We start from the raw sequence: 11,233 nt of genomic DNA, 5'->3' as shown, positions 1-11,233 counted from the left end.
TATATATATATATATATATAATTTTCTTAAAGGAGCATTTGCATTAATTGCACATAATTTTTTTATATTACATAGCTCACACCTAAATTTTGATATTTACACCTATATCAAATAAAAATAGCCCTATTATCAATTTTGAAAAGTCTAATACATATTCTCATGCATAAGGGTGCCATATATGATATGTGAATATGGAAGTTTAGATGTGAAACATGTAAATACATGAGAATTGTGTGCTAGGTATGTAAATTTCCATTTTTTAAAAAATAATTTAGTAATTTGAATGATGCAACTACTTATCTTATAAATAACTTGAGATTAAATTTTTAAAAATAAAATAATTTGTAGAGTAAAAATAGAATTGATGCATGCTTAAATGATACATTTTAACCTTTTTTTGTTTAAAAAAATAATAGATAAATGAAATTATCAAAGAAGTATGAGCAATTGTTTTTGACATTTCAAATTCCCAACTTTATCATTGTGAAAAGTGAGAACCGTCATCTTTTTTGAAAGGGAACAGGTGCTTTCGATGAGGGGCAAAGTGATATTTCGGGAGAGACAAAAGAATAAACTACGTCCCATATATATATAATTTGAATTTGAGGGAGGGGGGAGCGGAATTGCCCCCCCGGATCCCACGTCAGCCCGCCCCTGGCTATTTGATTGCTCGAAGTTGAAAATTATATGGTAAAATTGTTCAATATTTACTGCATGCTCCAATTGATTGAATTTAATTAGACATTATTTATAATGTTATATTGATTTGAAGCTCCACAAATCTCATTAAAAACTCTTACCAAAATGAGTTAACTTATTGCGTGCAAGCATTAAAATCAGCACTTAAGCTAAACATCTCTGTAAAAAAACTGAACTTTTTATTTCCAGTTAATCTATCCCTTTTTCCCCCATTTTCTTTCTTTCAATTCCTTCAAAATATATACTCACAGAGAAAAAGGGCTTTGATAGAAAACTTAAAAGGCTCTTAATATTTTTTATTGAATTGAATAATATGTTGATAGTAGAATATTTATATGTATGTGTGATGAAAAAGAATAATAAAAATATAATAAATAAAAATATTTTTGATGGTAAGAATGTATTGCAAAGAATATTAACTATAAATGCCTATTATAAATATTAGATTTACTTTGTCTCAATAAATCCAATCATACATTTCTTTTTCATCACTTTATCCCTCTTATTATTCAATGACTAACCATTAGAGGGGTCTAGATATATCATTTGATCAAAGGCTTGCATTATTTTCAATAGACTCCACATAGTTAAATCACTGGTACCTAAGTTACACAGAACACAAGTGCACAAATAGTTAATATAAGACAAAAATTTAATGATTTTGCTTATCATGAATCATATACAATAAATTTTCTTTTGAATATTTGTGTTTATACATCATATTGTAAAACCCCTTGAGTAGGATGAGGCTGGACTCTAACATCAATGCGCCTTTTGCTGTAGCAATTAAAATTTCATAAAAAAACTCCAAAGGTAAGCATGCTCGTGTGGGAGCACTCTTAAGACGAGTAAACTCCGTGGATGTTATACTAATGGACAAAATCATTAGGCCATTAGGCCAAACTACATAATATCTTGATGAATAGGAGTTTGAGCTGTTACAAATGGTATTAGGGCATTATATATACCAACCTAAAGATAGGAATTAAGTGTCACACAAGATAAAATGCTATGCCATGAGAGCTACCGCTTGAACCCACATGGGATAAATTATTGTATGATTGGAGCAACCCCTTAAATATATAAAGGTCAGCTTTAACATTGTTTGGTGGATGATTGCATATTAAGAATATCAATGTATAATAAAGAATGTGCAAACGATGAATCATGAAGGGATCCAATCGTCCATATGGAATGAAGTACGACAAAGAATGACAGACTGACAAAAAACCAGAAGGTCCATTTTGTGAAACTCCTTAAGTAGAATAAAGTTGAACTGTTAAACATCGATGCGCCTTTTAGTGTAACAGTAGAATTTCATTAGAAACTCCAAACTTAAGTGTGCTCGTTCTCAAGCTCTCCTAGGATAAGTAACCTTTAGGGATGTTACACCAATAGGGGAAAACTGTGAGGCCACTCGACCAAAGTAGATGATACCTTGATGGGTGATAGTTCGGGTTAACACAAACGAAAGTTGGGAACTAGGTTCCCTACCAAAAAAAAAAATGCTACGCAATGGGAGTCACTTTTTGAACCCTAAATGGGACAAAACACTATATGGCGGGAGTCACCTCTAGAATTTTATTTGCCTAGTGGGTGATTTTGGGTAAGAAATTTGATGAGGACATTAGTTACTTAAGTAGGGGATATTGTGAAATACCTTAAATAGAATGAAAAAAAATAATCTTAAACTTTGAGGAGCATTTTGGTGCAACCGTGGAATTCATTAGAAACTTCAAAGTTAAGTGTTCTCGTCGTGGATCATTGGATGGGTGACCACTTGAGAAGTTACATTGACGGGGCAAAACCATGAGACCACTGGGCCAGAGTTGACAGTACCTTGGTGGGTAAGCGTTTAAGCTATCAGACACTTATCTCATCAGATGTTGCGTCTGAGCCCAAAGTCGTAGGTTGATCAAGCCAGGAGAATGACAAAAAGAAAGATACGAGTCTAAGGCAATCAAACCTGAATAGACAAATCAACACCCAAGCTAACCCCCACTAGAAAGTTGAGCGAAGGCAATAATCTACCTCTCGACAAATTAAAACCCAAGAAAAGAATCCAGTTTCACGACATCACCGACCATCTGGCGGACACCCTTAAGATTTCTCTTCATGGATTAAGAATTGGCAATTCAACAAAAACCTCACATTCATCAACATTGTTGTCTGAAAAAATAAATAAAATTAATCAAGCTCCTTATTCATCTAAACTTAAATCAGAACAAGATAACAATAATACTAGTTTTTTAATTTATTTTGGGTCGTTAAATTGATATATTCAGCTGGAAAAAAATAATAAAAAAATTTAGATACAAAGGGATTTTAAAAAATTGATTTTTTTATTATGATTGTATAGATGATATAATTTATTAAATATGGGATTCACTTATTTTTAAGTAAAATTAATTGCCACAAATTTATTTAAATTAAATTAATTTAAATTTTCATAAAAATAATTAGCACTATTTTTATTAAAAAAGTATATTTTCTTATTTTTTATTATTTAAAAAAGATTAGTGTTTGCGAAAAAAAATAAAGCACCATAAAATCGGATAAAAGTTGAGATTTTTAGACGGAAGTAAAATAAAAAAATATGGCATCGTTTCCCTATTGAAAGATCTCAACCATCCATCAACACAAACTTCGATCCTTTCCACCCGTCCCATTGCAGGCGGCGGCAACGAAATCTCGCCTCCAGAGTCCCATCCCAACATAGCAGCGAAGTCCTCTGCGCCTCCTTGCCATGCCCGCCATGGCAGGAGCGCTCCTAGCTCGTCATCAGCTGCGTCCTCCACCTGTTCTTCCCATCCGTGTTCGTCTCCTTTCGATTTGGTCTTCCTTTTGGGCCGAGAACGATCCCTACTCTAATACCAGTACCGCCACATGCTCTAATCTGAGCTCATCGTCTTCCTCTGCGCAGAGCCAGCACAAGAAGCTCACTTACCGCTTATCAGCGGTGGTGGATGCCGTCAATGAAAGGAAACTCCCCCCAGAATTACGCGGCCGAGGCAACGCAATCAGGTTTTCTTCCCTTTTCTCTATATTTCTTCCCTTCAACTGTTTTCTTTGTTGCGCTGCTGGTCCTTTGATTTTTCTTTATTGTTGTTCCTTGCTCAAAAAATTTGAATTAGTTGTCAAAATTTTAGAAGGAAAAATCATGTAAAGGACGTAAATTGCATTGTGATATTGCATGAAAAGATCACTTTTTTAACAAAGGAGGGACCTTTTTGCCTGAATATGACTTTCTAGATCTTCTTAATGTGATCAATATTGTTGTATTTGCTGTTGAGGGCAGCGAAAACTATCCAATTTTGGGGAGGATCAGATCAGTACATTTGGCAGAGTTGTTTTGGATGAAAAGTAGCCCGCAAAGAACTCGCTATTTAGAAAAGCTGCTTTGTAGAAAAAGCATAATTTAAATTATGATTCGGAAAGTAGCTCTTAAAAAATTATGGCAGCAAATCAGAATAGTGTCAGCCATACAAAATGAAGTCTAAGAGCTGATTCTCTTTCATCATGTTGCTGAAGTCAAGCCAAAAGTTGCAAATTTATAGAAGCTGCGTTAAGCATGTTTCCCTCAAGGAAAAACTGAATCAATTAGCCTATCTCTTCATGTAATCTAAATCAACCGAACCTTGGCAACAGTGTTCAAGATGAAGTCTGTAAAGGTGACTGCAAGAGTCTACAAGTTTTGAACTCTTGCAGAAAAATCTCATCATCAGCGTTAACTTTTTTATGATTTGGGGGTGGAGTTTGCTGGTTCACTTCCATGGGTATTCAAAACATGACGTTTCCTTCTAATCTTAGTGAAGTATTTCACCATGTGGATTGAAACCATATTATTGGCAAAAGCTACTAGTACCTTAACAACCATCAAGTAATTGCTTGGACTAATATTTTTAATTTCATTTATTTTCCTTTTGCTATCATAAACGATAATGTCATATTATTCTCCAATGCTAGACTAATTCAATTTGACGAACAAAATTGAGTAAACTTGAAGTTTGTTTCAGTCAGCTTTTCACAGTTGAATGAGCAAGATGAAATAGCAAATAGTGCATCTTATATGTACGAAGATAAAGTTTGACGGAAGATGAGTCCTTTGGCCAATGAATTGCTAGCAATCCTTTGGTCTTATCTAACAAATCGATCAATAGTAATATGTGAGATACCTTATTTGTTGGATTACATCATTAGTAATATGTAACTCATTCCAGTTTAATTTTACTAACTAATCTAGACTAAAAGTTGCAACAATAATTCGATTGGAAGTTCGACTAGTGGACATTTCATTATGATCAAGGCATAGTAAATACACTCGAATTGCTTGAAGAACAGAGGGTCGAAACATTCTGTCGAAATAATTAATACAAATGAAGAATCATCTACTTCTTCAATTCTAGGGTACAATAAAAAACTTTTTAGTGCTTAGAAAAAATTGATGCCCAAAGAGTTAAACTAACCAATAGTGGATCTACTGCAGCTAAGCAAAGGTATGAACCCATCCAAGGCATGGAATGTGAATGACCTAGAGTGCTACTACTATTAAAGCGAGTCAAGCAGAATAAGGTTTCAACTCTTTCTTTTTCAAAAGATACTAGACATAATTTTCACAACATCAACAGCTTGCTTGAAACAGTGGGGTTAAAATGGTCTTTGAGTTAAATGAAGGACCTTGGATCACTCATGAGGCATAACCGAGTCTCAAGAAAAATGAAAATAAATGAAACTTGTTTTTTTTTTTAATTTCACAATGAAAATTGATGTAAATGAATTTATAAGGCTTTTTTCCTTTACACTTTATGATGAAATGATATTTATATGCATTTTTTTGAAGATTCATGATCATATATGAATTGCTAGATGCAAGCACGGAAGGAGTGGAAGCTTGTTATCACTCTTATCCCTGTTTACTCCTCTAATCTATGGCTTTTTCTTTCCCGCATCTTTGTAGAGATGCCACAAAGATTGCTCACTGATGCTAAGCACACAAACTCGACGTAGGAGAAATATTTAGAAAGGTAGAAGGGCCGCACAATCACAAGATGTTGAATTTTGCTTAAAATTCAACAATTACACGGTTTTTATAGTCAGGGGGAAGTGTGACATGCTGGACCGTGCGTCTTAGCACAACTCCCACATGTCCTTAACATAACTGAAGATTCGGTCAATTGGCTTATGCAACCATGACAGCTGGATTTGTAATGTCAATCTGGATTTGGGCTGGCCTAAATCTAGGTTTCTATCCATTCAGAAAACCCCAAGGGAGGTCAATCTGCTTCTACTTTCATTTCATCAATTTTTGACCAGTAGACATATATCCGCCTAGATTGCCACATAGATATGAACGAGCTTCAACCATATCCTTATCGCTTAGATTCTTTGGTCTCCCTAGCAAGATTCTTTCCTTGAATTTCTGAAGATCTTTTTTCTCTTTTTTTGAAGTTACAATAGGATCGCCGCCTGCTCTAGTCATCCACGAGTTATTTTATGGTCCCTTTCCATTATGAGAAATGACCATGTTTTGATGAATCTCTACAGCGCCACTACTTATTTCTATTACAAATCCCTATTACTTTCATAACACCTATTGTTGCCAAAATATATCAACCCCGCCCCTTATTATTATCCACCTCAATCTTACATTTAATGGTGCCTATAATCAGGACTTCATATGCATGACACGAATTGAATTCATACTAGTACTTGATGGATTTCAACTTAAGAGATTGAGCTAGCCTTTATACTGAGGGATTTAAATCATTTTCTTCATCCCATAATGGAACCTTCTCCTTCCCTTTTTTGTGGATGCAGGCTTGACTTGCCGAACCATTTAAAATATTTTGTTTGTCGTCTTTATTTTGTTTTCTCATCTTACTATAACTCTTAGGGCCGACGGACTTCCCCTCTACTAGAAAGTAACCTTGTTCAAGAACCCAACCTTTTTGTTACTTTCTCATCAAACATCTCCCTTGTTCATTGATCCCTTAAGATAACTTTTGGTTGCTCCACAATTCACAGGACGAAATTTGAAGGATGATCATAGGAGGTAATTTAAACAGATTTTTAATTGCATTTACAAGCAAAATCCATGGTGGTATTTTGGATGATGTGTTGACAAGTGGAAATCCATGCAAAAGCCATGTTGTAGTAACTAGGTGACGCTATCAACACTACGAGTTATATAAGGGACTAGGTTAGGTATGACTCATATATCAGATAAGGGACAAATGTTAGAGCGGAACGGAGCGAGCGAGCGGAGCAGAAGGTTTATATACATATATTACATACATATATATATATATACATACATATATATATATATATATACATACATATATATATATATATACATATATATATATTGTATTTGTAACCCGAAGGGGGTGTACTTTTTTTCTTGAAATTAGAAAGTCGCCGCTCTTGCTCCCGAGAACGTAGGCAAAGTGCCGAACCTCGTTAAATCCGTTTGTTCTTTATTGTGTTCGTGATTCCTGTGTCGATTTGCCATAATTTCTCAACGGACTACTACTATTTAGATTGATTTGTTGGGTGTTTTTGTAATGGTCTTAGTGGCCTCTTTTGAATAATGCATCAGCCATATAATCTTTCTACAATTTTATTCAACCTCATAGCGTTTTGTCAAAAGTTGGGAGTTTTTGTATATTTGCAGGTCAGAGACTGATATAGTTAATGTGGTGGAGCAAAGAATATGGCATTCCATGGAGGAAGGACACTTTGAAAACCTTCCAGGAAAGGGGAAACCTCTGAACCTGAACACTAATCCTCATGCCGATCCTGCGGAGGACACGCTCTATCGAATCCTCTCGAGAAATGGATGCGCTCCTGAGTGGGTTGAACTGAACAAGGAAATCAGATCTAATATTGCAGAGTGGAGATCAGCGCTAAAGAAGGCCTGGACTGAAAAATCAGATGAAGAAGGTCATCAATGGCTACAAATTACAGAGAATCTTAAGGCGCGGATGAAGGACATCAATGGCAAGGTGATCAATCATTCTGAAATCATCATGAGTGGTGAAGCTATGATTTACATATATACCAAACAATTCCTATGCATTTACATATCTAACACCTAAATTTTAATTTTTAACTTCCTTTCTCTGTTATTTTTCTCTAATTGTGGGAAGTTGCAGGTTTTGAGGTACAATCTTATGGTGCCTTTTGGCCGCCAAATGTTTGGACTGAAATGGGAGAAAGAGATGGGCAGGCTCAATGTGAAAGAAGGGCTTGTTTGATATTCCCTTTTTTGTGAATATATATTGTGATTTTGTTACTGAGAGGGATGAATATAGGTTGTGTTTTGTTCAGTGTAGCACAACAGAACTTGAAGTCCATTTGCGGTAAATTATAGTTGTCTGAAAAAAAAAATCAATTATAACGAAAAAATATATTTTGAATGTTGTTTGAATATTATTGAGTTTTTATAGCATTCTTATAGCAATTACATTTTAGTATTACATTTTAGTAAGTTGGATTAGCATTCTTACGACTATAGACTTGCTAGATTTGACATTTGTTTGACCTTCTATATATGTCTGAAAACTTTTAATAGTGATTTAATAACTTGATTTGAGCTTGTTTTGACTTGGATTGTACTAATTTTGATGTTATTGGGTCTGTCTCATTGAGCAGGTCAGTTTGACCATAAGTTTGATGAAATCAGATGATTGAATATTTCACGCTCAATATATTACTTCGAGATCTTTGCTATACCTCAAAATTCATGACAGATGATAAAGATTTGTTGGAGTTCTATCAAATATTAAAACCTGAGTCAAATTAAATGAATGTTTATATAAATTTCTTCAATCTAAGTTTGAAAATAATTAGAAAAATACAATTTTGAAGCATTAGAATTCCCTCTCTAAGAGTTGCATGAATTTCAAAAATTAGAATTCAAAGTGTATATTATTTAACAATCCTTGGATAATTGTATCATAATCCTTCATTTAAAACAGTATTATATCTAAAAATCTCCACGAAATTTATGTACTTTTGAAATGATATCCCAAATTATCCATTTATTCGAACACAGAAACTCCTTCAAATATTATTTTTTCTACTTTCTTAAATTAATTTACAGCAAAAAAATAGAATTTTTTTTCGTTCAAATATGATTTATTTACATATGAATCCGCCCACTTAAATGGACTTCGTTCTTCTCGCACGTTTGTCGCCATCCAAATTACCGCAACGTTAGAAACCCTTTATGAATATTAATTAATTTAGTCCATTTTTGTATTTTTTGTTCTCTCATTAAATGAATTTCTTATAAAAGGATTCATACATATGTTCTTCTACCAATCCATTGCGATTGCGCGCATCTTGTTCGTTTGCTTGCAATGAAACAATTGAATCTTTGCCTTCTCTGTCTCCTCCTCTGTTTTCCTTTGTTTCATGGAAGATCTCCGAGGACTTCAGCTAACTCTGGAGGCACCAGAGATGGATTAGAAACGTGGGGATATGTTGAAGTCAGGCCAAGTAATTAGTTCTACATGACTTCTTTATTTTGGAAAAATATTACATCATGATTCTGTCATCCCGCTGTGTTCAGGAATATTTTGCTGCGTTATCGGTAAAAAATGAAGTATTATTCAATTATTATATGTTGTTATTCGATTATTTTGCGGTGTTATTCGAATATTCCTCTGCGTTACTTGACTTGAGACTGTGTTATTCGACATATTCCCCGTGTTATTTCAATTTTTACTATGTTATTGGAATAACACAGCCTCAAATCAAGTAACGCGGGGGAATATTTCAATAACACCGCAAAATAGAATATTTCAATATTTCAATAACACCGCAAAATAATCAAATAACACTTCATTTTTTACAAATAACACAAATGAAATATTTATGTAACACAACGAGATATTTCTAACTATTGCAATCCGAATGTAGCTCTACGTTCGTAGTCTTGATGTAATATTTTTCCCTTTATTTTTTCTGTAATCAGCTCTTTAGTTAATTAATGAATTAGTTTTGCTGGTTAAGAGAAGAAAGATTGAGTTTTTAATGAAAAAAACGTTTGCTTTTGGTTTATAATGCAGAAGCGCATATGTTCTGGTGGCTATATCTGAGTCCCAATGCAGTTCAGAATGGCTCTACGCCATGGCCAACGGTGCTGTGGCTGCAAGGAGGACCAGTGAGTTTATTTAAACAAGAAAATGAGTCATAATTTTTATGGGAAAATATTAGAAATAATTTAATGATTATGATATTTTTTCTTAATATTTAATTCTATATAGTTTTTTTTTTTTTCCCTTAAATTTTTCTCTTGTTGCTGTTTATGTACAGGGAGCTTCAGGTGTTGGAATGGGAAACTTTGAAGAGATTGGGCCGTTGGATACCAACCTCAAGCCTAGAAACTCCACTTGGCTGCAGAATGCAAATCTTCTGTTCGTGGTAGGATTTTTTGTTATTATTGTTATTACTTTAATGAAAGGTTAAGAGTTTCTAATTTAAGTGTTTGGAAAGTAAGTTAATTTTTCTCAATATAAAAAGCTACTTTAAAAAAAATGAAATGATTATCAATTAATAATAGAATGATTTTTTTTCCAATAAATTTATCCTAAATTTTTACATTAACATGCATACCCTACAATTAGATTTATACTTACCACCCAAATATTTCATATTAGATAAGAAATTCCAACATTTTATTTTAAAAATAACAAAATACACTTTTTCATGCATAGGTAAATACATAGAAATGGAGTTGTATGCATGTCAATCATTAAAAATAAATGCCAAAATTAAATTGAGAATGAATATTGTTGTAAATCTTTCCCCACCGAACACCAAGAGATAATTCCAAAGAAATCCTGCAGCTGAACTTTTCTTGATCACCAAGAATACTAAGAACCTGCAATCCTTTAAAGAATTGGACAGTCTTTCAGTTCTTGTAGCTGGCTGTAGCCAAAGATGAAGGAAAAATAAAACCAGAACAAGCAAGAAAACAGAAAACTGCAGAGAATTAAATAAAGACAAGAACACAAGAGACACCAACCAATTACGTGGTTCGGTCCATAGACCTACATCCACAAGAGGGAATCAACAATCAAATCACTAAGACAATACAGAAGAATTATAAGACATCTTTTTACATTGAGGAATGAGCAATCCTCTTGATCTCTCTCTCCCTCGAAACTACCTCGATACAAGATCTTAAGACCCCTCAATTCTTGAAGTCTCTCCCCTTCTTCTTCTTCTTGGAATGATTCTTTTCCTCTTCTTTGTAATTTACACGCACTCTCTCTACAAGCTTCTCTCATCTATTTATAATAAGATGAGGCCTCCCAAGTAAACCCGGTTCACCCTAGAAGCTTCTAGGAAAATCACAAGTTTGTCATTGCTTTAATTAACCAATTGAGAGTCATATAACAAATATTATAAAGAAATTCCATGATTGAAAACATCTTTGTTCTTAACTTTTGAAATTTCTTATCTGCAATTTTATCTTTTTGTCTCACTTTCAACATTGTTTGAATCTATATATATATATATA

At 33.8% G+C, this 11,233-nt stretch overlaps 2 protein-coding genes across 2 annotated transcripts in view; both read left to right on the top strand.

Moving 5' to 3' along the window:
• The first annotated feature begins 3,305 nt into the window (after positions 1 to 3,305).
• LOC110039305 (dnaJ homolog subfamily C member 28-like) lies at positions 3,306 to 8,043 on the top strand. The gene is made up of 4 exons (XM_020744324.1): positions 3,306 to 3,387; positions 3,426 to 3,723; positions 7,376 to 7,706; positions 7,857 to 8,043. Exons 2-4 carry the CDS (start codon positions 3,446 to 3,448, stop codon positions 7,956 to 7,958), a joined length of 711 nt encoding a protein of 236 aa, XP_020599983.1. The 5' UTR covers positions 3,306 to 3,387; positions 3,426 to 3,445; the 3' UTR covers positions 7,959 to 8,043.
• A 605-nt stretch (positions 8,044 to 8,648) lies between these two features.
• Positions 8,649 to 11,233, top strand: part of LOC110039304 (serine carboxypeptidase-like 51) — a 6,078-nt gene continuing 3,493 nt past the window's right edge. Inside the window, exons 1-3 of the mRNA XM_020744323.1 lie at positions 8,649 to 9,204; positions 9,777 to 9,871; positions 10,024 to 10,131. Coding sequence (XP_020599982.1) covers positions 9,066 to 9,204; positions 9,777 to 9,871; positions 10,024 to 10,131 — 342 coding nt within the window. The 5' untranslated portion in view covers positions 8,649 to 9,065. The remainder of the gene's footprint in view (positions 9,205 to 9,776; positions 9,872 to 10,023; positions 10,132 to 11,233) is intronic.

The sequence above is a fragment of the Phalaenopsis equestris genome, unplaced genomic scaffold, assembly GCF_001263595.1.
Source record: "Phalaenopsis equestris unplaced genomic scaffold, ASM126359v1 Scaffold000002, whole genome shotgun sequence".
NCBI lineage: Eukaryota > Viridiplantae > Streptophyta > Magnoliopsida > Asparagales > Orchidaceae > Phalaenopsis > Phalaenopsis equestris.
Note: the sequence above shows the minus strand (reverse complement) of the source record. Positions and strands in the feature narration are given on the sequence as shown.

Bases quoted from the DNA above. Each gene is read 5' to 3' on its own strand.
- LOC110039305 (XM_020744324.1), top strand. From the start codon at position 3,446: ATGCCCGCCATGGCAGGAGCGCTCCTAGCTCGTCATCAGCTGCGTCCT. The intron at 3,724-7,375 runs GTTTTCTTCCCT...GTATATTTGCAG, and splicing joins GGCCGAGGCAACGCAATCAG to GTCAGAGACTGATATAGTTA. The intron at 7,707-7,856 runs GTGATCAATCAT...GGGAAGTTGCAG, and splicing joins TGAAGGACATCAATGGCAAG to GTTTTGAGGTACAATCTTAT.